Raw genomic sequence first — 27,280 nt, forward strand, 5'->3', positions numbered from 1 at the left:
ACGCACGTGAGCGCAGGCCTCATGGCGACCGCTCAGCCGTTAACAAAACCAAGAAAATGCCGAGCGCTCGTGTGTTGTGCCTCGTGACGACCGCCCAGCGTCCCTGGCACATGCTTGTCAATCCAAGCATACCCATTTAGGGAGATTGGCCAAGATTGGCAAAAACTCCAGCGTTCGCCGTAATCGCGGCAACACTTGCTCGGAACGAGAAAGACACGTCACGGCGTACGCCTCTCCAAGGTGATGTCCAACGATTATCACTTCCAAAAAAAATGAAGGAAGCTCACACTTAAAAACAGTGATGGAGTAAAGGTCATTGCGGCCGTGAAGAAGAAGCAAATCGGCTGCAACAGACTTAAACTGTCGTGAGGGTTGCGTGCAGCTTCGTTACCTTCAAGTCTTGCGCGTTAGTGTGAGCTTCCTTCATTTTTTTCACACTGCACATCAACTAAAAAGCAATTATCACAGCTAGGAGCAATGCGCGCTTACTTCCGTACGGTCAGGCCATGCATCGCCTATGCCCGCAGGCGAAGCAAACTTTACCCGACACAAATGAGCAAAGGTTCTCACCAAGTGTTTGAGTGTGGGTTGTCCTAGGAAAGGGTTCATCAGGGGAGGGTGCCTCGGTAGCCTCTTGGAAGGACCCCACAGTTGCCATGACTGACGGCAGCACTTCCGGCTGCTGTTGCGCCCTCGCAGTGGCTGCGCTGGCTGTTGGCACAAAAGGCATCCCTAGGAAAGAGGCGAGAGGAAAGGGGGTTGTCGTGCATTACATTTTTCTGCTTCTTTGACTTGCAACATGGGAATAAGTTGGAGCGTTCTCAATGTACGGCAGACATCCTGTCACCGTAAGTGTGAAACATTTCCTCAAATTGCTTTCAAGGAAGCAGTTGAAAAAATTTGCAAACGGCAAACGACCCTTCAATCTGGGGGGAATGGGGCATCGTGCGTGCAAATATTCTCTGCAGGAAAGTGCATGCGGACAGGTTTACATCATAAGCTAACAAGGATTGCAATCGCTTCCTTTCTCTAGCCACTTCTGTATCGGGCAGTTTTTCCACGGCGTTATACTTCTTCATACACTGTCATCGCAAAAACAAGGTTCCCCTCCCCCTTTTTGTGTTGGCCTGGCACAACAACAACAACAACATCAACAACAAAAATTGTCATGAGAACCGGAGCTGGAAAGTTTGCCTTGGCCCAGACTTCTGTAGAAACATTCCTTCACCACGAAAAAATACCCCTCAAGAGGAGCTATGGGAGGGTTCATGTTTGTGACAACAATGTACAGTCTTTGTCAAAATTTTGTGGGCCAAGCCGAAAACGCGCAGGCTGCAAGAAATTCAATGTACAAGCTTACGTCCCGAGCGAGGCTGAAACTTATTATGCAGGAAAGCTAGAGAAAACACCGTTCTTTCTTACTGCCTAAAATATTTTTGTCACATTTAAAGTTCAAGCCGATTCTTTCAATTCCTTGTGGTCGAGAAGGCTTAGCATTGGCCCACAAAATTTGAACAAAGGGTGTACTTGTGGCACAAGGGCCTTGCGTTACAAACTTTGCAGATTTGTCAACAAATTACCCTTTTTCCCTGATTCAGCTATGCCCTTGAATTTCCCCAAAACGACAAAAACGCAACAGGAAGTGCAAACTGCATGTTTTACCTAAGCTAGCAAACAGGGGAAATGATTACACTAAAATAGACTTCGGCAAGACGCATGGAGCACACAATCCGAGATGGACTATTCAGTGGGACGAAGGTAACTAGAGGGTGACCCAAGAATAAAATATTTCGAGAAAAAAGAAAGCACAGCTAGACTGCAGACTGCCAAAAAAAAAAATTAAGTATTCGCGACAAAAGCCCCATGAACACGCGCTGTTACGACCATGTGCTCAGTGGGCCATGAACGACCATGTGGGCCCCACATAGTAATTGAGGATGCCCTTACAAACCTGGTACTTCAAAAGAAAACTTATGCCAGCTAAAACTGCCACGGAAAGGAGCATGGCAAGTGTAGCAGACGTACGGGACTCTCGTAGAATCCGTCCTAGACCAAACTAAGAGTTTGAAAACGCGAATATGGACCAAACATGTAATGTAGAGGCCTGACAGCATGTAGGCAATTCCGGCCACAAGAGGGCTGCCAAGAGCCAATGCGAGACAGAGGTAGGCGGTTCAGATGATGCACGATTGCAAGGATTGGAAGTCCAGGGAGAGGCCTTAAATTTACTCTACTTCCTGTTTTAAACAGTGCGGACACACAAGGATGGAGAAAAGGAAAGCTCACACAAGCGTCAACAATCAACTGGTGTTTTAATCAAGACACCGCAACTGTAGAATATTGAAAAGAACCACATGACACACAGTACACTGTAAACAAGGAACAATAGCAACTTCATGACTATGTCATGAATGATGCACCACACTTGTAAGACGGGAAATGAATGTGCGAGCAAGCCATCGATAAACTGGTTAGAAAGATCAGATTTTGGGATGGCACATAGTCGCAACATTGTTTCTGTTCCTTGTTCACGGTGCATCCCGTAGTTCTCGTATTACGTAGTTGCAGTTTGTCGATTAAAACATCAGCTGATAGTCAGCGCTTGTGCGTTCTTTCTTTTCCTTCACCATGATCATCATCAGCCTACCCAAGTACACCGCAGGACGAAGGCCTCGCCCATCGACCTCCAGCCGCTCCTGTCTTGCGCCGCACGAGTCCATTCTGTGCCTCCAAATTTCCTTACTTCGTCTCTCCATCAAGTTATTGGCCTTCCCCTTACAGTCCTGTCTCTCAGTATCCACTCTGCTGCCCTGGTGATCCACCAGTTGTCATTTCACCTAACTACGGACACAAGCCCATTCCTTTTTCTCAGCCCAAGTCCATTCCTTTTTCATAATTTGGACTGTTGAGTTTCCCGCGGGAAGCAGTGGCGGGAAGCGCCATGCGCCTCGCGGCTCAACCACAGAAGAAGACGAAGAGGGCGGCAGCGGGGGCATGCGCGTGAGCACGCAATAAAGAAAGAAGAGAACCAGGAGGAGGTGTTCGATCTGGTAACGCGGGTGTCGGTCTCCTCGCTGTCGCAACATGGACTATGACACAGTCAAACCCGGTGACACTGAACTTGCAAAAAAAAACCCCATCAGTTCGACATAGGCGATAATTCAATATAAGCAGCTAAGGAATTGGACGTCATAAAAGCACATAGTGTCCACAAAAACACTTTAATGGTGAAACTGCCTTACTTTCACCCGAACTAGTCCCGTATCTTCTTCTGCTTGAACAACCTCGCTGTCCAAGACCGTACGCACTTCTTCACAATGTGTGAGGAGACGGAAGGGACAGCTGAGGCCGCAACCTTTCGCATTTGCGAAGAAGCGCCAAACTAGTGCGAGTGCGCCAACCCCCTCGGAGGTTGTGGGCAAAGGATCGTCGTTGCTTTCCTCGTTGCACCCGCTTTCACTTGCGCTCGGTACGATGTCGGCAATGTAGTCTTCCAAACTCTCCCATGGTCGCGACACCATTATCCACACTCGCAAACTTGCGAACCGTTGATCCGGCAACGACGTCGGCAAATTCCCGACAGCTCACTTGGCAACACCACTGGTGGCTTCGTTGCACTCCTCATGATTTTCAGTCATTACCGGTACGCACAAGCCGGCAGATTTGAAGCAATTTCGGGCGGTTTCTTTGGTAACATCTGCCCAGAAACTACTTCGACAAGGCGTTCCCGGAAATCTCGTGTCCGACGGGGGCGCCCGACTTCTCACCCCCGGATGTCCCCGTCCCCGTTGGGCGTCCGACTTCAACTCAATTTACGATTGCCAGCTTCACAGCAAAAGGCAGATTTGGCCGCTTCACGCTAGCTACAGCCACTAAATATGCCTTTATTTAGTGACACTAGCACTAGCCACCACAACTACACTGCCGAAAAAGCCCACAAAGCGCGAACGATGCGAGCAAAATGAACGAAGAAAAAAAAAGCATAGCGGGTGGGCCGGGACAGTTTCGTGCAAGGGGGGGATTGTTGACGGCCCGCCCTACATGGCGTGATGGCGCAGTCACAATATCGAGAGCAAGGTGAGGGAGGGGAAAGAGCCATCCGCTCCACATGCGCGGCCGGGCTAAACCACTTTTAGGGGTGCGCCAGCGGAATCTCTCTTCAGTCCTGAGGGAAAGCCAACTTGAGGGGCATTTGACGTTCGATATAGCGTATTTACTCGCGTAATCCTCGCACTCGCGTAATCCTCGCACCCCTAATGTGAGCCACCAAAACTTGGATTTTTTGGTTCCTCGCATAATCCTCGCACCCCCAACTTTGCAGCGGCAAAAGTTGCCTGCTCGTGAAACCCGCATGGTGCACGCGCTCTCCAACGCGCGCCCTCCCCCGCCGACTCTCCGTTCGGTGAAGAGCGCTGTGTATCCAAGGCCATCCAGGCGCCCCAACAACCTGCATGGCTACTCCCTAACAGGCGCCCTAACACGCTACTCACACTGTCCTTGAGCCGGTTTCGCGTGCGCGCAACTAGATGGTGTTCGCGCAGCCTGCTGTCGCGTCGTCGTCATGGTCCCGTCGTTGAGCAGCAGCAGTCAGTGAGTCACTCGCGTTAATGGTGGTAGCTTGCTGCCATTTTGAGAACTTTTTGATCTCTTTGTTTTGTGCTTGCTGCCACTTCGGCATGGGGAAGAACGACAGCTACACTGCCGCTTGCAAATTGAAAGCGATAGAGTACGCGATCGAACACGGCAACCGCACCTCAGGCAGGCACTTCGGCGTCACCGACTTCAACGTGCGTTACTGGGGTAGGGCACGCACATGACGACGACGAGATAGGGCGCGCACCAGAAATCAAAGGCGGCAATTTCATGATCGCGACAAGAGACTGTTTACGTTGTAAATAATAAAATAAAAAGAAATAGCTGCTGTTGGCAACACTGAGCTTACATATACAAAAAACGACCGCTACATTTAGCGGCATTGGCAGGAGGCAAATTGGCAACACTGTGCACCAGACTTTTTTTCCCCACATAATTCTCGCACCCCTAACTTCGCATTGACTTTTCTGAAAAAAAAAAAGTGTGAGGATTATGCGAGTAAATACGGTAGTATCAAATGTCGCTGGTATTTTTGTTCGATATAAGCGTAGTTCTTGCTATATATTCTCATTCCAAACGTACCATGTCCAGAAATAGTTCGATATAAAGGATAAATCGATGTAAACAGATTTGATATACAGTTAAACCTCGTTATAACGAAATTGAAGGGGCGCCGCGATTTGCTCGTTATAGCCAATATTTCGTTATAGCCGTAGCCGATATTTACTGCAAATATTATGCATTGTACTTACCTAAAACAAGAAGCGGACGAAACAGCATCTCGCCGCACGGCGGTACTCAGTAAAATAAACACATTCCGGAGGTAAAGAGGAGAAGTCACAAAACCTACTTTATTACAGTTCAAAACTCATTTCAAGCAGACTTCGGTGCGAAGAAGTCCGTAATAGGACGTTGATGCACCTTCCTGATGCGTGCGATAGCTTGCTCAGCTGCGGCCGCTAATTTCACGCCATCTTCGCCGCCCTCGTGCGCGCCGAAGTAGCGGCGCAGCACGTCCACCGCGTCTAGTGCTTCCGACGCCGTCGGCACGTTGTTCTCCCGTTCGTCGACAGATTCATCGTCACTGGTTTCGTCCGGTTCGTTGACAGCGCGCACGATATCGTCATCCGTGAGCTGCTCCGTTGCCACCACTTCCGAGTCCGCACTCACATAGTCGCAAAACGACTGACTGTCAGGCACGACACCGGCGTCACGAAGGGCCGTCCATGACGCTGAAACCTCTTCTCCGTCAGGCACAGCGGGCTCATCTAACGGCTCGTTGCTGGCATTTGGTGCGGCGGCAAATGAGGCGTGCCGAAAGCAATTTGCGATCGTGGCCGCCGTCACACTCATCCACGCCGCTTGCAGCATCTCGATTGCAGCGTACAAGTCAACATCGGTCTCCCGCTTCAGCCTCATGTTGAGCAGGAGACGGTCGATCACACGCTTGCGGTATCCTGCCTTCAGCGACATAATCACGTTCTGATCAAGCGGTTGTATTCTTGCTGTGCAGTTGGCAGGCAGGAACAGCACCTCGATGTTTTGGAGCACGGCAGCTGTGTGGTGGGCGGTGCAATTATCCAAAACAAGGCACACCTTGCGGTTCTCCTTCGTCAGCTTCTCGTCCCATTCGCAAAGCCATTTTGCAAAAATCTCCCTGGTCATCCAGGCTTTGCGGTTGGCAGTGTACTTCACTGGGAGCTGCCTCTTCCCCTTAAAACAGCGGGGGGATGCACTTTTGCCAATTACGAAAACTGGCAGCTTCTCGGAACCGTCCATGTTAGCACAAAGTAGCACCGTGATCCGGAGCTTACTTTGTTTACCGCCATGGCACGGCTCACCCTTAAGGGCTAACGTCTTCTGCGGCAACATCTTAAAAAAGAGAGCGGTTTCGTCCGCATTAAAAATGTCCTTCTCGCTGTACGTTTCTAGCAGCCGCCCAACGTTTTCTTCCGCCCACGTTGTCGCCTCTGCTTCGTCGACCGACCGCGATTCGCCACAGACAGCTCTCCCTACAATGTCGTGGCGCTCCTTGAAACGTTGGAGCCATCCCGAACTTGCGACGAAGCTGTCATAGCCCATGATGCAGGCGAAGTCTCTGGCTTTTCTTTGTAGCAAGGCGCCGCTCACTGGCATATTCACGGCCCGCGTGTCCAGAAACCATTTAAAAACGGCTCTTTCGACCGCTTCAAAAGCAGGAGCCCTCATCCTCTTAGCGCTTCCTTTCACGCCACGTGCAACAGCGCCGACGATGGTATCTTGGTTGCTCAAGATGGTAGACAGCGTACTTGTCGACACGTCAAAGTCTCTTGCCACCTTACCCTTCTTCGTGCCCGATGCGACGGCTTTAATCATAGCCGTCTTCTGTTCAAGCGTGATCGTTTTTCGCTTTCGCTTCCCGCCGGTCGCACTCATGTTGCTGGTATCACGCGGGCAGTTCGATAAAAGATAACGCTGAAGACTCCGAAAAAACACGCACACAGTACAAAACGCAGCGACGTCGGCGATACGAACAGGAGGGAGGCGACGCAACCATGCGCGCCGTGTGCCGTGCGCAGCGAGAGGAGGGTGGGAAACGTGTGGGAACGGCGCAGCGATCGCGTGGTGCGCCATCCACCTTCGCGCGCGTCAGGCGCGCGCCGCTGGAGGATGCGTGGCGGGAGTTTTGAACTGCTAAATACAGTTGTCGCGTTGCGCACTGTCTCAAATCCGCGTTGCGCACTGTTGTAAAATTAGCTCAAAATTTTGTTTCTCAACGAAATTTGTTCGTTATATCCCGTAATGGGCAAATTTTACCTCGTTAAAACGAGGTTTTAAATACATTGGTTTCTATGGGGACTTTCAAGGGGAATTACGATTTGCTCGTTATAGCCATTATTTCGTTATAGCCCGTCTCGTTATAACGAGGTTTAACTGTAGTCGGGTTCGACTATATCTTCTACTGAAGTTTGTTCTCCGATCCAGGAAGCTCGTTTCCTGCCCCTAAGTCTGACTCCTATCCCAATTCCTTACATGGCCCGTTGAGCCGATCTAAGTTACTCTACTCTATTCTAACCACAGACACTAATGACAATACTGTCACTGTGGGGCTCACCCTCTGAATTCGCCACCAAGGTAGGGGTAGTGGGAGTGGTCACAGTGAACACTGGGGCTGTCGGCGCAACGGTGGCCAGTCGGGTGGCCTGAGTGAGCGGCCCAATCCTGGCCGTGAGGCGCGCCCCACTCGGTCCCTGACGTTGGAGCGGTGGCACCACGCTTTGTGGCGGTGGAGTCAGCGGCCGCACACTCGCAGTCACAGGTTCGCCCGCAGCGCTGCCTCCGTGATTGCTGCACAGAATGAAAATTTTCAGATTTTGGGAATTCGACGCACCGCAGCTACGTCTAGGCTATGACGTGTGCCGTAATGGAAGGCTCAGGATTAATTGTGACCACCTGGGGATGTTTACAAAGGCTTGTTTAAAAAAAAAAAGGGATGTTTAACAAACGGGGTCTTCAAAGTGCACCGAAACCTCTACACACAGGTGTTTTCGCTTTTTGACTCCATCATAACAGCGGCTGCTGTGGCAGTGACCAAATCCACACCCTTTGTCAGCGCAACATCTAAGCACCGAGACACCGCGGCGGGTTTGATGCACAGATTCCTTTCATGTAGTTGTAATGCATTCTCCCCACAGCATGCATGTGGATGCCTTAATCTAGCTTTCTATGTTGGTGCCACAAACTACAAGAAGCCCTTGCTGGTTTGGTCCCACTTTTTTTTTTCCTTCTTCCTATTACACTGCAATGAAAAATCTCTCAGGGCAGCAACAAACGCTGGGACTGAGCCCTCATAAATTGGGTAATGCTATTTTTCCAGTTTCTTCTGCTGCAGCTCACCTTTTCCGCTGAAGCTGCCGTTTATGGCCTAGGTTGTAACTTCCCGTACTACGCACTCGAAGAGATAAGGCTTTTCAAGGAAGTTTTTGTCTAGTTTTCTTTCCCTTCGCTCTAGACAATTATTGGTTAAGCCACCACTTTGCTACCAACAAATGCACACTGAACTTGGTGACATGTGCGCGATTGATCAGCTTGACAAGCACGACAGCCCGTCGATATCGTACCTGGCTAATTCCCAATCACACTATTTGGAGACACTGAACGTGCTCAAACACGAGTAGGTGAGGCCACATAAGCTGGAACCCGGTTACATGCACGGTAACCCCGTCTCCATACTGCCGTCCTCTGAGCATTCAGCTGTACCGAGAATGCCTAATGCCCCTGGGAGTTGCCTGGCATTGCTCTAACTTGCCCCCGTTGCATTCTTCCCTTCTGCGACCTTGATTGGCTGGCTTAGCACCCTGACAGAATAACAAAGGTACCGTATTTACTCAAATCTAACGCGCACCTTTTTTCCATAAAAGTTCACATGTGCGTTACAATCGAGTACAACTCAAAACTGAGGCGCTGTATCGCCATCGACGTTTCAAGGTGGCTGCTTGACTACGGAATACGTAGCCAGCGCTTCGTAGTCGGCGCATGTTTGCCTTTGCTGCCTGCATAGTCTTTTTTCGCGTTCCTCTGTTCTTTCCGCCATGGAATTTCCCACTGCGAAGACACAGTTGGGTCACCACGATGCTGCGTTTAAGAAGAAAGTAACCTTGTTCGCGGAAGGCGATAGAAATCGGTCCGCGTCACGTGCGTTCAGTGTTCCGGACACTTGCGTGCGGGACTGGTGCAAACAGAAAGGAAAAACTTTCACAAGCAAGGCGACACGGAAAGGGTTCAGCAGACCAATGAGGGGGTGATATCCCCAAATAGAAGACCCGCTCGCGGAAAGTATGTGCAGCAGCAGCAAGCAGCTCAGAGACCCGTAACGACAGAGCTGCTGCGGCAGCGACGGTGCTGCCCCGGACCGTCGCCGTGGTGACTCTTGCCGGCGATAACCGGCACATTTCGTTTCGTTCCACGTTTGGAATAAACTTTACTTGTTCCAAGTGTGACAAAGGGGCATTTTTCTATTAAATAATGACAGTCTAGTGCGCGTTACAATCGGGGGCATTGCGTTTTTTTTTCCTTCTTCGAATCGCGAAAAACAGGTGCGCGTTACAGTTGAGGGCGCTTTAGATTAGAGTAAATACGGTAACTTTACAGGGTGGGGAGCGTAGCATGAGAAAGGAACAAGCCTCCACACTCACCCTGCTCGCTCCACGGGTGCCGTCACCATGGTGGGCTTGGAATGCTTCTGCTGCTGCCTCAGCTGCGCAAGCATTTCAGGCAAAGCAAGTGCAGCCAGGTCACTAAGTTAAAACAGAGCGCGGAAATGCCATGCACTTCCCCCCTGATTCCACACAGACAGGCTAATGTATTCCCCCTGGCACAATACCGTATAATGCGGAATATAGGTTGAGATTTTTTACAGGAAAATTTGCCGAAAAGTCACCCCTCGACCTATATTGCAGTCACTGGCAACCATTGGTTACCTACAGGGAAATAACCACTTATTACAGGCACGACAGGAGGACGCTACCAGCACCCCACGCAGCACTCACCAAGGAGCAGCAAACTATATACCGGCAAATCCAGACAGAGTCCTTCCCGCACCCCCGTCTACTCAACCGCATGTTCCCAAACCAATTCGAAGAAGCTTGCCCAATCTGTAAAAAACTAGGCACTCTCCAGCACATGATAGGAGAGTGTAAGTTTAGCCCGGAGCACCCGCCCCCCTTACCCGAGTCTCGCCCCACCAACCCCACTCTACCCTTTAACGAGAGATGGAGGATCTTGCTGACCAGCCCCGCCCTGGAGGATCAGCTACTACTGGTCACCAGGGGCCAGGCGGCGAGAGCAGCATATGGATTCCCGTGAACAGGGAACCAACTCCGTCCAGTGTGGAGTTTGCAACGAACGACTCTTAAATAAAGTTTCTTCTCTCTCTCATCTGGCGACCGGCAGCCCATCGAGCCCATTCAAACCCCAAAAGCACCATCGCCACCACCATCAATCGGACGCGACGCCATCTTTGTTTTGTTGGTTGTCTCGCTGTCAGTGAATGTGTGCGTGCTATTTTCTTCTTACTCAAAATGAGTTTAGGCACTTGGTGCCAGTTTACAGCAGCATTTACAGTAAAACCTCGTTACAAGAGACACTCAAGGGAACCAAAAACCGTGTCTCTTGTAACCAAGGTCTCTTGTATGCAATGTTGCTAGCATGGCGAACATAGGAAAACCAACCAAACCACTTTCATTCAAATGTCTCTTATAACCAAGTGTCTCTTGTAACAGTGTCTCTTGTAACGAGGTTTTACTGTAAAAGAAAAGTTGGGGGTTTTCCAAGGCCAATGACGTGTCCGCCTTGCGCCAGTTCGGTATCGCCAAAAGAAGTGTTGCTAGCGGCGTAAGCTGAAGGGGAAGCTCTCAGTATGCAATGCTCGGAAGGCCTCGTTTCATGGGCGCTGCTCTGTGCACCTGTGCTGCTGTACAAAGGGGCAAATTTTGTCACGCTAGCGCCGTGCGATGTCTCTACGAATGGATACCCCAAGATGTTTGCTGACCGCCTGCACAGACTGGCTGTCGCTCCGGTCTGCACACGAGTGTCCCATGCTTTGTGCTCGCTTCACGATGACATGGTCTTGCGAGTGTTTAAGACGTGCTGCATAAGCAATTCCCTGGACTGCACCAAGGATGACCTGCTGTGTGGGCGACAGTGAGCCAGAAGCAGTCGCCCGACGATACTTCAGACAGCTTTAAATGAGTAATCAGAGACGAAACAAGTTACAGTTTCAATAAAACAATGGTTGGTACCCAATAATTTTTTTTTTGCATTTTTTGGCTACAAGGTAAGGGGGTCGACCTATATTCCGCCTCGACCTATATTCCGCATTATACGGTACTAGACAGCAGAGGCTGAGGAACAATCAAACCCATCGGAACCGATGTCACACACAGCAGAAGAGCACCTTAGCCATGTAACACGCGGGCAGGTGCTAGAAGGTGCTGATTTCAGGTTTAATGGCGCAAGGCTGACAAGGGCAAGGAGCGCCAAGGCAATGGTGAATAAGATTATCAGTCTCACAAAGTGCTTTGGAGATGACAAACAGTTCGCTCTTGCAAGATTTGTACTCCAAAAAATAATACATCTCACCACCTCAGCTCTTCCTCATGGCAAGCAGAGTCGGCACTTTAACACCTTATTCTTGAAGCTCCTTACAAGTCTCCGCGTCTCTGCGTGCACTTTGCAAGTGGTGGTAGTTTTAATTGTTATTTTATTACAATCCAATCGGGGCACACAGATACCGAAAAACCTCGTTACAAGAGACACTTGGTTATAAGAGACATTTGAACAAGAACGGTTAGGTTAATTCTCCCATGTTCCCCCTTGCTAGCAATGTCACACACAAGACGCCTTAGTTAAATGATCGATCGATTGATTGTAGGGTTTAACGCGCTGACGCAACGCAGGCGATGAGGCGCGCCACAGTGGAGGGCTCCGGATTACCGTAATTACCCGATTCTAACGCGCACTTTTTTCCCGGAAAAATAGGTCGAAAAATCGCATGCGCGTTAGAATCGGATACGAAACCGGAACTGCCGAAACAATGGGAATTTCGTCCCGCCCATCGCCATCGCCATCTCTAGATGGCACCAAAGCTTTTAGCAACGATTTTTCGGACGCAGGAAGCATATGCGCCTAGGCTTTTCTATCGGCGTTCACACAAACCGTCAAATCGTTCCACTTGCGCGCTCGATAACAGCAGTGGCAGCAGCGGCTCCAACGCGTTCAAAACGAGCGGTCGGCTGAAGCATGCGCCTCTGGAGAAGCTCGCAAAATGGGCGTGCGAGGCGTGGGCCACGATCCCATCGACCATGGTTGAACGTCCGTTATGAAGTGTGGCATCGCGAACGCGCTTGACGCCACCAAGGACGAGATATTGTGGTCAGCGGAGAGCGACGAGGAGTGAGATGAGTGACATTACTTCGAGAAATAAATCGCCCGTTTCTCTCGAATTTGTTTTTCGTGCTCACAAAGTTCCGTGCGCGTTACAATCGGAGGTGCAAGTTTTTTCGTTTTTTTTTTGCCGCAAAAATCGGGTGCGCGTTAGAATCGGGGGCGCGTTAGAATCGCGTAATTACGGTAATTTTGACCACCTGGGCATCCTTAACGTGCGCCGAAATCTCGTACACACGGGTGTTTTTGCTTTTCGCCTTTATCAGAAAAGCGGCCGTCGTGGCCGGAAATCGAACCCGCGTCCTCGTGCTCAGCAGTGCAACGCCTTAGCCACCGAGCCACCGCGGCGGGTCACCTTAGTTACAAGAGACACGTTTCCAGAATCCCTTGAGTGTCTCTTGTAATAAGGTTGTACTGTAGTTCCAGCCCTGCTGCTTTTCCCAACTACAACTGCAACACGAACAGCTCAAAGACTACAAGCTTGTACAGCCCGATCCCAAAGGCGTGCGTACCTTCTGGGTAAGCTCTTCAACATGGCACTGGGAGCGTTCAAATGCTCCCCACGCTTCCTGCACTTCCTTGTTGAGGCGCAGCAACTTCCCCTCATACTGCACCTGCAGGTTGTTCTCCCGAAGAGTGCACTCTTCTGCAAGAATGGACACACGCACACACACAACCACATATTTCCAACAGACCGGGAAACTGCGCAAGAATTTCTTGAGTCACTTAATAAAGGAGCCATGAAGACAAAATAGAAGCTTGTTTTATTCAAAAGATTTCATGTTTGACAGTGCCCCCAGCATTTCTCCGGATACAAACGATGCTTTATTCACTGAGAAATTAATCAATTTAGTTTTTTTATTTTCCCGCTAAATCGTGTGTTTTTGTGGTCCGCATGACATCACAGGAACCAACCGCTGTGCAGCCGATTCCGAAGCTTTGTTGACAGTTAGTGAACCTAGATGGCGCCACCATACCGTTGCAAGCCGTTTTCTGCCTTTGCTTTGTTTTTGAAGTAACAAAAGCCTGATGTGGGCGAGTTGGTACATACTGCTAAAAGTTAATCGGCGCTAAAACAGGGACGAGAGGAACACGTAACGTAAGTCTTACGGTTTATCTGCTCCAGAGCAGCGATGCGCTGTTGGCAGTCCTCTACCCTCTGCTCGAGGGTCCGCTTCTCCGCGACCAGGGCTTCATTCTCAGCTGCGGCATGGAGAGAAGACACACGTGCAAGTTTCTCAAGAGCACTGCCCCAAGTTAACGGAGGTCGGTAAAAGCATAAGCTAGCTTGGAGGACAAATTAGCAAGGGACCATGTTGAGTCTATTCCCGAAGGAATTAACAAGAACAGGGAATGCCGTATTTTCGCGCGTATAACCCACACCAAAAATGCGAAAATTTCAGCGGCAAAGTAGGGGTGCGGTTATTACGCGGGGTTTTTCCTTGAGTGCAGCTTCACGGCAACGCGCGTAGTGCCGTGAAAATGACCTTGTGTACTACAGTGAGGACTGCGGCGCAAGTGATAGCAAGATAGCAAGAGAGTGCATGTTCTAGTCCCAGTTCGATGCCTTTTTCCATTCAGCTTACATTTGGGGTAAGTTTTTATTTTTTATTTTCTTACCTTCTGAATTTCGGGGGTCGGCCAAGAATCGAGGCCAGCCTAGATTTGAGTAAATACAGTAGCAGTCATCATCATCTTTTCAAATGTCCACCGCAGGATGAAGGCCTCTTTCTCGAAGTCACAACTGCTCTTATCTCACGCCGTCTGGATCCATTCATCGCTTAGTGGTCTTCCCCTACTTGTAGTCCCATCTCTCACCGCCACCCTGGTACAGCTCTCCATATTAGGTGCCCTGCCAAAGGCTACTTCTCTCCCTTAATTGAGCTGCAATGTCTTCCACACGACCCTGGTCCCTAATCCGTTTCCATTCCAATCTACCCTTTCCTCATCCTCCACTGCATCCAAAGAGGAGACAAAATCGTAAGTCCTTTCTGTTCAAGAAACACCGCTTCCAGGAGCACGGCTGGGGCACATACCGTTGAAGTCAGCATTGCGCTGTTGTGTCTGGAGGAGGAGCGCTTTCGTCTGCTGGGCTGCACTGACCGCCCGTTCCTTTTCAGCTGCAAGATTGGCGCTCGCCTGCAGCAAAGTGCACGAAAAGAGTGCGACCGCTGATCGCCACGAACACGCCTCGACATGAACCCCGCGCGTGCCAAAGAAACACGGCAGTGTCGTTACTCGACAACAAGCGACACTGCGCGGGAAAAACCACCTTCGCAGTCTCTACTATTGCAATTGATTGCCGTTGACTACCCGCCACCATTTTTGCTCGCAAGCTAAGCGATATTAAAGCCTGAGACAATGATGTGCCAGCGTAAATGAAAACCCTTCCATCATCCATGGCATTCCGGCTAAAGAAAGCATGTCGGAATGCACATACTACAGTAACAGACAGATTTTTTTGGCCATGGAGAGGAACAAAATATAGTACGAATTAAAGAGCGTGTGAAAAAACCACGAGTCCCAAAAATGAATTTTATTTTATTTATGTAGGACTGAAGAAGTCACGTATGGTTTCTTGCCTTAAATTCCTCCTTCGTCTGAGAACATCTGCTTGCGTACCTGCTAGCTTCCCGTTTTCCTCAAAAATACTGGCCAACAACGCCAAAGTGTTGCAATGCCTTTCGCTGACGGTTGCGGGCAGTCGGGAGTGTCTTCGTTGGAGTGAGAGTCACTTTGCGGCAGCGCAATCACTTGGCGCACGATCGTGTCGTCCGTTAGCTCCACGCACAAAAGTGGTGCCTAAAAAAAATAACTGGCCAAGTATGACCCGCTTCCAGCTTTCGAGATTGCTTCCGCCACAGTCTGCATGCAAAATTACGGCTAGCTACCATATTACATCATATTATGGCCTCCCAAATCAAAGTTTGTTATCCCGGCGGGAGTCGAGCCAATCCCCATCCAATCTAAAGCCAGCCAAGTGGCTGACGATTCAAAATGTCGTCATCCTGGAGTCGTACCATGGCTTTGTCGCAGAAAATTTGGTCCGGAAAATCGAACTACTGGCTGTATTTTGTCCGAAATATCCATTGTTCATACACATTACTCCTCTGGGACAACTTGCAGTTCCTCGGGAAAGTCCGGAATATCCAGCAAGTCCAAATTTTTGGAATCCGAAAAAACAATTGGCTACTATACTAACATAAGTGTGTTGCGTGAACCCTGGCAACAGTGGCTTTACATAGTACACACAAGGCCTCCTTTAACCACTGCTTTCAAGATTCCCTCAGAGCATGAGCATTAAACATTAAGAAACCAAGCCACAGGAAATGTTTCCAAAAACTTTTAAATTAGCCTTTTTTTCTTCTCCTCAAAGAAACCAAAGCTATAAATTTTAAATTTGAACACTTGTATTAGAAATAGTGAAATACCCACCTCAGTTTGAACCTATTCGAACAAAACCACTACCCCCTTCAGACAGGCCTAATGTTTTGCCTTCAGTTCACTCTCAAGTGAGAGAAAAAATTTTCTTCATTCTGAAACCCTGCTGAGTCCAGTGTAACAATTAGAAGAACAATGTGAGATGAGAACTGGTCTATTCGATTAGCCAATTTGGACAACTCAAAACTGCTCGAGAGCAGCTCCATAGTTTGTTCTTTTCTTTTTCTTTTTTTTCATCTAAAGAGTTTCAATACTGGACTTTCCACCGACTTCTCAGAATTGTTCTGGGTCCGCGTGTGTTGTCTAGTCGCACAAGGGCAACAAAGGCCAAAGAGCGCAATTTGGATGATGCTAGGTCAAACTTGATGGATGTAATGTTGTTACAAGTGATTCGTGCAGGGTGTCTAGCAAATTGCCTAATTCAATTTCCCTGACTTTTCCATGTTTTCCATGACCATTTTAAACGAAATTCCCTGACCTATATATACAACAGGCGCCATTCTGTGGAAATGGTCCGTGAAGCATATAAAAAGCATATGCAAAACACATTCTATCATAAGGAAAGACACATTTGTTGCAAGTGCCCTAATTCTCAAAATGCACTTTGATTAACTTCAGTTTGTTCAGTTTGAGGTTTGCTTGCCTTCTGTTACAGCTTCAGAGAGTTTATTTCATCTTGCGGGATAGAAGCTTCAAGTTGCGCTTCAGCGAGAACCTTTTGCTTTTTTTTATTGTCCTGGTTTGACATGCAACGTGAACCGCATGGTGCGTTTTTGCACGCGATTTGGGCACGTCGGCGTTACGCGTGCGATTTTTTGACGCCCGCGTCGATGATTCGCGCGCGCGGCAGCTTCTGCGATGCGATGTGCGATGAGGTTTTTGAAAGGGGGGGAAGGGGGGAGGTAGTGACCTCGCTCAGAAAATGACGCGCGTCGCGCGAGGCAGTGGGAGGAGCCTGCCGACTTGCGCCAATGGAGAGCCGCACGCCTCATGGCGGCAGTTTTCAAGCTCTTGAGACAACCGGATGGCCCCGCCACAGATGTTTAGGCTTACCACCCCGGCAGGTATTGCGTGGGTACTTTCACTAGGGGCGCGGATGATGTTTTATAGTACCGTTTTCGCCCACATTATAAGCTCCTTTACCTCGCAAGCAACTTCGTGCATGCCTTGTGTGGCACTTTAGAGAGCGCTTAGAAGCGGTCACTCGAGCTCCCGTCACCACTTCGCAGACGAAGCCGCCGCCATTTTCCGCTTCCGGCAGCACCGCGCGCAGCGTGCAGGTGGTTCCACGGCAGCATCAGAGCGTACGTGCGAAGCGCATTTTCGCGAGCAGAAAACGCCCCACGCAGTTCACGCTAAACCATGTCATGTTCCTTTTTGATTAGGTAATTCTGGCTCCTGATGTCATAAGAAAGAAGTTCCTTCAAGATTAGCTCCCAAAAAGCGCTGACTTTTAAAATTCCCTGAAAAAAAAACCACGCTGTGCGTGCGATTTGGGCACTACCTACATCGCCCCTCTGCGCAAGTGCAACCAGCAACCTAAGCCAGCTGCGAGCTGCATGAACCGCACGGCGAGTTTCTGCAGGCGATTCGTGCGCGGTATTTTCATGGCCGCGTCGACGATTTCGTGCCTGCGGTGGCTCCTTTCCTGCACAAGCAAGTGCATTTGTGCCTTGAGTAGCATTTTAAAGAGCGGTTAGAAGCGGTCGTTGGAGCTACCGCACTACTCCGCGGCCGGTGCAGCCGCCATGTTGCCGGCGCCTGCCGCTCGGCACGCACCGTGCGGGTGGTTTTCGTGGCGGCGTCAGCGCGCCTCAGGCGTGCGCGGCGAGTTTTCGCTCGCAGAAAAACCAGAAAACGTTTCATGCGGTTCACGCTTTCGTCGCACGCGAACGTGTTACGTTCGGTAACTTCTTCGGGGTCCCCAACACTGGTTTCCCCTATTCTGAAACTGTGGGCAGGCCCCAAAGTGGTTTTCCCTGACTGATACTACTTGATTGAGAAATTCCCTGACAATGTCCTGACTTTTCTCGGTGGCGCGAAATTCCCTGACTTTTCCTGGTCGCTAGACACCCTGGACGAAGGTGTGTAGGCCCCCAATTAAAAAGTGACTGGGGTCATAGCAGATGATACTAAAAAAACTTTCTACTTGGGTGTATGAGGGCCCTCTTTAAAAAGTGAAAGTGTTCGTGGCAGATCATAATGACAATATTGAAAGCTAAAAAAAACAGTTATGGGTAATACGAAGTGGTCTGCAAAAAGCCAATGTGGTATAAACAGTCAGAAATGCGTTTATATGAAAACATCGCTCCACCCGAAAGAAAGTGCGCCCGGTGCAGTGGTACCTGGCGAGTACACAGCTCAGGAAAAATGTCTGCGTCTGTCGGCATCACATCCTAGGCATTCAACAAGGACCCCGAGCACACCAAGTCCGCGCCCACACCTGGTTCCCGAGACGCAAACAGAGGACTGCCCGCAGCACTCACGGCCTTGGCCTGCTCCAGCTGCTCTGCAAGCGCGTCCTTCTCTTCCTGGAGTGTCCGCATGCCGACCTCCCGTTCGGAGCGTGCCTGTAGCCCTTCCAAGGCAGCCCTGCCTTGCGCCTCCTCCAGTTGCGCGCAGCGCCTGTCCAGGGCCTCCTTGGCTCGCTGGACCTCCTCGAACTGGCTGCGGTAGTGGCGCGCTATCTTCTTCAGCTGCGTGGTGGCGCATGCGGGGGGAGGGGGAACCAGGGGACAGCGCAAGAGCGATGTCAAAATGTGTAGCAAAGAAGTGGATGTCACGGGTGATACTCTCAATGGTTTGTAAAGTGAAAGCTTTGAATCTCCACTTTAACCCTTTCACGCCCAGTGTTGCTCAGAACACAACTCAAACAATATTTTTTTTTCTCTCTCTCACTTTGTGGCTTTTTCAACATTAACACCATCTATCGACAGACAAAGGACCCGGGACCGTCAAAAATTAAAGAGAGGGCAGCAGATACTTCCGTGTGCGTAAAATTGATTACAAGTATTACTCGCATCGAGCCCGGGTGGCTCAGTGGGCTAGTGACAGGTAACCAAAATTGCGCAATTTCGTTGTTATTACACATGATAGTGATACAGTCTAGTCCACTTATAACAATATCCAAGTGCCAAGAAAATCCTATCGTTATAACCGATAATCGTTATAAGCGGGTCGAGAAAAAAAAAGCCACAAGACAGATCAAAACATTTTATTAGCATGCAAGTGAGGTAGTGCAACTACTCGTTTGCAGAAAAGCCATAGTCAGTCATCTTTGACTGCTTCACGCGAAGCTGACGCACATCTTTTTCGAGAGCATCTAATTGCTCCACATAGCTGAGCGGGAGGTCCTTCGCGAAAATGAAGTCCCGTAGGGACTGTATCATTCGTTGGGCCTCGTGCGATGACGGTACCTGGGTAGGCTGCTCAGCCGCGTCGTCGTCGTCGTCGCTCTCACCGCTGTCCGCTGCACCACGCACACTCACAACGATCGCCTCGTCACTGAGGCACTCGGACGTTTCTACACCATCGTCGGCATGGAGAAAATCGTCGAGACCCGACGCGTCTTCGTGAAGCGCCGACCATAACTGTGGCACCCCTTCATCGTCGGGTGCTTCCGTGGCCTCCGTGGTGCTTCCGTCGAGTGCCGGCGCCAGCGCCGGCGCCAGCTCGCATTTTCGGCGCGCGCGGTAAGCGGATTCAATCGCTATATCCGATATCACGGCTCGGGAGCATCGTAATAAGCGGGTTATTTTACCATAGAAAGCATACAAAATTGGACGGTGCAATCGTTGTCCATCGTTATATCCGATATATTGTTATAAGCGGTATCGTTATAAGTGGATTCGACTGTACAAACTTTACGTTATTGTCTTCACTTGAACCACAAATCACGGTGATCAAGGCAGCTCTCTTGTTCAAGTGATATCTGGGCAGCCAGTGCCCAGTGTCTCCCAGTGTCTCCCAGTGCCCAGTGTGCCCTAGTGTCCACCCTAATGAACCAAATTTTAAATGCAGAGCATTTCAGTAACTCACGATGTCACCCGCATTGACGTCTGTAGTCGTAGTCCGCACCCCTCCCCCTACACTATATATAAAAAAATACTATCCGGCGCCTGGTTTCGATCCCTCGACCCTGCGGGCGGAACGCAATGTACATGGTGCTCTACCCACTGCGCCACAAAGCCGACACAGAATGGGCGGCTACGAACGCGCCTTATATCCTTGACTCATTCAAACTACGTCGAGAAGCTGCTGATACAACGCATTCACTACCACCAACTCCCCAAACACTAAACGTTAATGCAATACATCCACCCCCTATGCGACGCATTTACTCGAGTCCCCCTCGCGGGGAGATGGGCCCAATTTTTTGCAAGAAAAAAGTATGTTAAAACTAATTACAAGCACGACAAAGAGTCATGTAAGAAATCACTGCAATACGATACCGCTTCCAGGTTGGCTTATACCTGTTTTTTTTCTGACTTCCTATTAGTGATGTTGGAAGTCGTCTTAGATCCTAAACTTCTCACAAGTCTAAGCAAAGTAATAAAGTTTGGGGCATCAAAGGGTCAAGCATGCACGTTGTGAGGTCCAGAAAACAGGTGGTCCAAAAAAAAAGTTGAGCTGGGGAGCGTGAGCCCAGGAACATGCACCAGGAAAGGAAAACGGCAAAGTGGGAGGAGCGTCGGAAAAGGGCTCTGTCTGAGAAAGGGCGACAAAACGCGCACTGGGAAATAGCGATGACTAGACAGCAGGATGAGATTTGGAGGGTGCCCTTCAGGGGGGCTGATCATCAAGTGGCAACAGGTGCGGTTGCAAAGTTCAACAGAAAGTTCAACAACACAACTTGGCTTCCACATTCTCAGAAAGTTCTAAGCACCTTCCAGAATTTCTTTCTCTCCATTTTCACGTCTTTTCTTCATCACAAGTGTCCTGTTAGGCTAACTAAACCTTCATGAAAAATTCAGCATAAATTAGAATATTCCCCAGTGCCCGACTAGTAAGAAAAAGGCGCAGAAGTAAGGATACAGGAAAACACTGATAATTAGGGGTTGTGCAAATATTTCAAATTCCAAATTACAAATCGAATGTTCTCCTCACTCAAAAATTCCTGAATATTTGGCCACATCCAAATATTCAGGAATTCAGGCACCTATCTACCGCATGCAGGGTCACATTACAGACATTTGTACCAGGTTTCAAGAAAGATCAAAACAAGGATGGTGTATGCAGGGTACCATGCTAGAGAAACGCGAAGGTGCAGGCAGACATGCATGTACGCATGCACCAACAAAGAAAACGCCAACACAAATGACCTTTCCAGTGGGTGCAGGCGTGTAAGCCGCAACAAAATTCCTGTGCTGGTGCGTGGGCTCAGCGCCGGGGCCTTTGCGAGTGCTTTTTATGTGTCCGTAAAAGGTAAAGTAAGCTTGCAGATAGCAGAGCCCCTGCTTCGCCCAGACGAAGGAGAAAGGGCAGCTAGGGTAGAAAGTGGCCCGCAGTGTGCCCCTTCAACCAGGTTAAAGGATTGCCGCTCTGTGACAGCCTCTCGCTGATCGCTAATTACGCGACATATTTAAGTTTCAATATTTTATGGCTTTCATGTGCATTCATTGTGCAAGTGAACAAAGTAACTAACTCTCCCTATTCTCAGCACTGCATCGATACATACCAATTCTCACCACTTTTTCACTGCGTATATATTTAGAGTGCCTTCAAAGCCTACTAAGACACCCAGTCCTCCATTTTCTAGTAAATCCAAAGTAAATCCAAAATGACTCTAGTATAGGTTTAAACCAACCCTAAAGTGACTCCAAACTGACTGCTAAGTGGTGCAGAAGTGTTACTGCAGGCTAGGGCAGGTCTTGACGACATTCTAAAAGGCTACATTGCTTGTTTTACACCCTGCGCGTTGTGGGAATGTGGAACACTGCAGCCCGCCATCCCGAGCCGGCGGGCGCTTCGGGAGAGACACCTTGTGCTGAAACCAGTCCGGCGCTCCACTGGTTCATCGGCGGCCCCCGAGAGATGGCACCACCGGTCCGTGCGGGGCATAGGCGTGCGGGCGGAACGAACGTGCACGCGCGGAAGACGGGGAGAGTTTCGCTCGAGGCCCGGTCGGGGCAAGATAGGCGGAACAGCGCAGCGCTGGCGGACACCATGCATCTCAGGTGGGAACTGTTGTTTCTTGCGCTCCGCGAGTACCTACCTCTCGTTCGCGATCACAACCCGGACGGCGTGATTCGTGAACGCCGTCAAGCCTTGTGCTCGTATGCTTTGGGAGTCCCCAAATAAACGGCTGTGCTTCGGCACTACTGTCTACAGCCTGTTATACCTAGTGACACAGGCTGAGGCATTTATATTTTATGTTCTTTTCACTTTGCCTCAAAATATCCACGTGTTCTCGTATCGGCAAACCACACTGGGCTGCAAGCTCAAGAGCCCGTGTGGTTGACCCGCCGGGAGCTAGCGTGGTGGCCGATGCCGGAGTACTGGCTAGGTCACCCCGAAGAACCCCACGATATCCCACAGCGCAACGCAGCCAATCCACGTCTTCTCTTCCTCCCCATCATGCAACAATAGACGAGGCCACCACAGCTGAGCACCCACCTGAATGATGGTCCTCAGCTTCTCCTCCTTTTCCTCCCGCAAGCGCCGCAGTTCGGCGGCGGACTTTTCGGCCTCGGCGTGAAGGCGCTCCGTTTCTGCCTGGGCCTCCACGCCGGCCTCGCGCAGCTCCCCCTTCAACGTGGACACCCGCGATGACAGCTCGGATTGCGCTGCTTGCGTCTCCGCAGCAGCCGTGGCCAACCGGTGCTCTCGGTCGGCCATCTCCTCACGGTTCAATGCCAGCTGCTGCCCGACGGCTGCCAGCTCCTCCTTCAGCTTCAGGGCCTCTCGCTTGAGGGCCTCGTTCTCTTCCCTGCAAGCCACACGGTTCAACGGGACGCTAAAGAACAGCACATGCTGACAGTGGAGTATAGACGGTATTCGTTGAAAAGTTTAGCGGTCAATTTCTTCGCTTGGCAACACTGGAAACGGCCACAGACATGGCCGATGCACCACGGACACGGCGCAGCCTGGGCCACTGCGGCCGCACGCCAAAGAAAAAAAAAAGACACCGGCGTGCGTCATCTGCTCCGTTCCAATCCGATTCTAAACTGTGGCGCCAACAGAGATGTTATTAATCACACTCACAGTGAACTCAACGCAATACTTTGTGTTCGGCGAAGAGTTCGTAACGTGAAACACAGTCATGTGATTCACAGTCGTGCTTAGCACGGACAAGTGCCGCCATCCCGCGGAGCCCGACGTAACGAGTGACGGCGCACTCACACGGTTGCATGGAGAAGAGGGGTGCCTGATCTGCGGGCCGCGCGCACAACGTCGCCTAGCAACAGACGCTTGGCCACAGATATGGCGGTGCACACTTGGTTGCCTGCATGCATTCCACGCCATTGAATACCGAGGATACACACACCCTTCACATTACATCGCCGTTGTTGCTCAAGTACCCCCAGACGTTGTGGGCACCTGTCTCCGCACGTGCCTGGTGTGTAGAGGCAGCCACGTTTGGCCAGCAGCATGGCTCCGAGCATACTAGCTCCCTTGCAGGCCGTGCATGGACCACGTGACTTGCGAACCAAGTCATAGGAGGGCCGCTTCTCACTGATCTCCCATGTGCGCCCGCCACTCTCACGGGGGAACCTGCCTCTGCTTCACCAAACCCAATCAGATGTGAACACCGATGCGGCAGCCACTCTGCTTGGAGATTCTACCAGTGGCAGTTACAGGTGTTACCGTGCTCCCATGGATGCGATGATGAGATCTGCGTTCGGAGTGAGCAACAGTTGTACGCCTGTTTATTATGAGTACCTCTTTAACAGTAAGGCCACACCTTGTCACCAAAGTGCCGCAGTCTGCACCATCAGAACAGTCTGCACACATTGCCTTTCAGAAGTCATTGCACACACAACATACCGTATTTACTCGCATAATAAACCCATTCGCGTAATGAACCCTCCCCCTACTTTTCTTGTTGAGAATTTAGTTTTTTGTCACTGAATGAAAAATGCGGCAGAAGTATGCTTTTATTTTAAGCATGGTTGCTGATGCTGTAGGCGATTGCAGTAACTTGATATCATGCTACAGTACGCGCAGAAATGCTAAAAATGCATTCCAAGAAAAACAAATCTCACAGTAGCCGGAGACGTGAGCGCAGATGTCGTGGCTTAGAATTTAAAAATTGCGCGTTTGCGGTGCGCCACCTGTTGAATGCAAAACAAACCTTGCGCCATAAAAACGTTGCGGCATGCAAACAAAGCCCCAAATGTGCTCCGCACTCCTTCCTTGCTATTTGATGTTTAATCTTGTTCCGCCGGCGTGCGAACAAAGCACCAAACGTACTCCGCACTCCTCTGCTCTTGCTGTTACGCGACTTCGCCATTACACTTTGTGGTTTTGTTGTTCAGCTGTGTTCCAACCTTTTTTTGTGGTCCTGCTGCGCGGTGTTTTAAACTACGGTGGCGGAGAATGCGCTGCACATGGAAATGGCGCAGCTGTGTGGCACTTCAGTGCTGACCCAGTGCGTGTAGGCTACGGGCGAAAACGAGAGGTTTTCGGGCGGTGAACAGGGGTCGCCGTGTGTTTCGTGGGCCCAAAGGAAGTTTGCCGGTGTCGGAAAAGAAGTTTTGTAGTTCCTTGACGGCACAGAAGACGGTACCGACAACAAAAGTGCGGCCACAAGCGACTTCAGTGAGGAGGGAAGCTCCATGGCGAAGGGGGACGATGGCGAGTTGCAAATAAAATGCAAATTTCATTACATAATTACCTACGTGTTTTTACGAAAATGGTATGGTTCAGCGCTTTTCTTAGCAACTTTATTGTATAAAATTTCAACTTTTAAAAATCTCTTGCAATTTTTTTCCAGCATAATGAACCCTCCTCCCAAATTCATGCCAAATTTTCCAGAAAGAAAGAGGGTTCATTACGCAAGTAAATACGGTATTTGTAGATGCAGTACCCCTCAGATAAAAAAACCTTTACCATCCGTTTATAAAGCAAGTCGAGGGAGGCGCAACAGCATTGTTGCATCAAAACTGCGTCAAAACCCTCGCTGAAAAAGTGCGTCTAATCAATCATCAAACCTTCAAAGATTCAGCTCGCAGACGAAGAACGAACCCATGCGATGATTTTTCGTGCACTAAGTAAACACATCTACGAACTAGTAAGTGCATACCTATACAAAGTATATGAGATAAAGGTACCGTATTTATTCGATTATAAGGCAATCACATTTATAAGGCGAGAGTGCAGTTTGAAAAGTTAAAAAAAAAAAAAAAACGCCATGTATATATACTGAGCTTCGAATATAAGGCAGGGTATGACAGATTACAGATTTTGTTTTGAAAAAAAATAACGTCGCCTTATATTCGAATAAATACGGTATACTATCGTACCCCTTCTTCATGATCGACGTATCGTCTTATTTAAAACCCTTCCTTGTTTGCGATTTCCCACTAACTGTTTTAACACAACGGAAACCCGGTTTCGCGCACGCGCCGCGAGTGCAGAGGTCTTACCATAACTTTTTGGTCGACCAACCGGTCTATGGGGTTTAGTACGGGCATCACTTTTTTGACAGGATGCTGCCATCAGTCCTAAAAAGGCTTTCACTTCAAAAGGGAGCATGCATCATCGTCCCAACACATCCCCCGCAACCGCAGCCCGCTCACGTGAGCTTGTGGACGGCCTCGGAGTCGGCGTGGCTGGACTGCTCGAGCAGCTGGTTGGTGCGCTGCCGCCAGCGCTGCACCTCCTCGCGCAGGGAGGTCACGTCGGCCTGGAGGGCCTCGGCCTGCGCCACGCGGGACTGCACCTCCTCCCGCAAGGGTGCCAGCTCCCGCTCGAGCTGGTCGCACCGCTTCTCCAGCTCCCGCTTGGTGCTCGCCAGCTCCAGACGCTCGCCGCGGAGCGTCTGGTTGCTCTCCGTCAACAGCTCCACCATCTCCACCTTGCGCAAGAGCTCCGCGTGCTGCGCGTCGCTTGTGGCGTGCGCCTGTGACGGGGCAGGTGGAAACTTGCACTCGGGCAGAAGTTAAGGGGGCACACTGGTCTGGTTAAGGGGGCATAACTGTCAGAATGTTTACTTTTACAGTTATGGTGATAAAAATTGCAAGACACGTAGTTTTTTCCATTCTGATTGTAGATATAAAATGTGTTTTTCTGTAAAACGACTACATTCAAATTCATTCGGAATGTTATATTTGATTTTTCGACAGTGTTTTTGAACCAGAAAAACTGGTTCCCGCCTTCCAAGTCCAAACTTCAAACGGTCGTAAGTTCTGCTACAGACCAGATAGAATGATGCTGTTAGTCTTATTGCACTCCTTGATTTGTGCACAGTTCGCAGGTACCTCGTTCACCCACATCACTCTAGCAGTTTTTTTTTTTACAAACGCTGTCAAAAAATCAAATACAAAAATCCGAATAAATTTGAATGTAGTCGTTTTGCACAGACACATTTTATATCGACAATCAGAATGAAAAACTACAACTGTCCTCCACTTTTTATCACCCCAACTGTAAAAATAAAGCTTTTGATCAAAGACCCATGTGCCACCTTAAGAACAGCAATAGCTTATGTACTGTACTATGTACTATATAGCAATAGCTTATGCTCCAGAGAGACCGACCCGCACAGTCAACGCGCACACGCGTTCTGAAATGAGGTCGTATTAATGTGTGACATCATCCGTTTTTCTTCCGTAATTTATAAGCAGACCAAGTCCGAAAAATCACGCAGACGACTCATGTCACATTCAAAATACTCCCAGTAACACGATCCTTGCACCACGGAGGGGAGCTTCCGGCTGCCATGCTGTTGTCATTAAAGGGGCCACGCAGACAAAACACAAGTTTGGTTCATTCGAAAGATTGCCTCGTAAGAATCACGCTGACACCACTTTTAACAAAAGCTTCGCCCAAATACGCTACATAATTAGGAAAAAAGGGATTGACCATGCAACCCACTAGATCATTTCCGGCAACAGAACCTATGATGTCATACCAGCCAGCTCTGCGATTGGCGGAGGCCGGAAAAAGCAAACGCTAATTGGGCAGAGCTTATAAGCTTGGTGAACGAGCTATTTGTGCTTAAATTTAGGGCACATTCTTTTTATAGTAGTAAGAATGGGGGGATAAACAGTGGAAGTTACGAAAGCGCACGTAAACATAGAAGTACCGATGCGTACTGTTGTTGGTACCACGCGCACTAGTATGCCCGTTTTAGCTGCACAGCAGTCCGCCGCTTTCGAGT

At 49.7% G+C, this 27,280-nt stretch overlaps 1 protein-coding gene across 2 annotated transcripts in view; it reads right to left on the minus strand.

The window, feature by feature from the left end:
- The window catches only part of LOC144138158 (uncharacterized), a 124,563-nt gene that overhangs the window by 43,858 nt on the left and 53,425 nt on the right, over positions 1-27,280 (minus strand). For both annotated transcript variants that reach the window (XM_077670302.1, XM_077670300.1), the window contains 9 exons: positions 25,698-26,020; positions 22,573-22,885; positions 18,444-18,653; positions 14,553-14,655; positions 13,627-13,719; positions 13,029-13,162; positions 9,768-9,829; positions 7,688-7,920; positions 571-732 (listed from right to left, as the gene is read on the minus strand). In XM_077670302.1, coding sequence (XP_077526428.1) covers positions 571-732; positions 7,688-7,920; positions 9,768-9,829; positions 13,029-13,162; positions 13,627-13,719; positions 14,553-14,655; positions 18,444-18,653; positions 22,573-22,885; positions 25,698-26,020 — 1,633 coding nt within the window. The remainder of the gene's footprint in view (positions 1-570; positions 733-7,687; positions 7,921-9,767; positions 9,830-13,028; positions 13,163-13,626; positions 13,720-14,552; positions 14,656-18,443; positions 18,654-22,572; positions 22,886-25,697; positions 26,021-27,280) is intronic.

The sequence above is a fragment of the Haemaphysalis longicornis genome, unplaced genomic scaffold, assembly GCF_048455015.1.
Source record: "Haemaphysalis longicornis isolate Haplotype H1 unplaced genomic scaffold, Haemaphysalis longicornis Haplotype H1 scaffold_5, whole genome shotgun sequence".
Lineage (NCBI taxonomy): Eukaryota > Metazoa > Arthropoda > Arachnida > Ixodida > Ixodidae > Haemaphysalis > Haemaphysalis longicornis.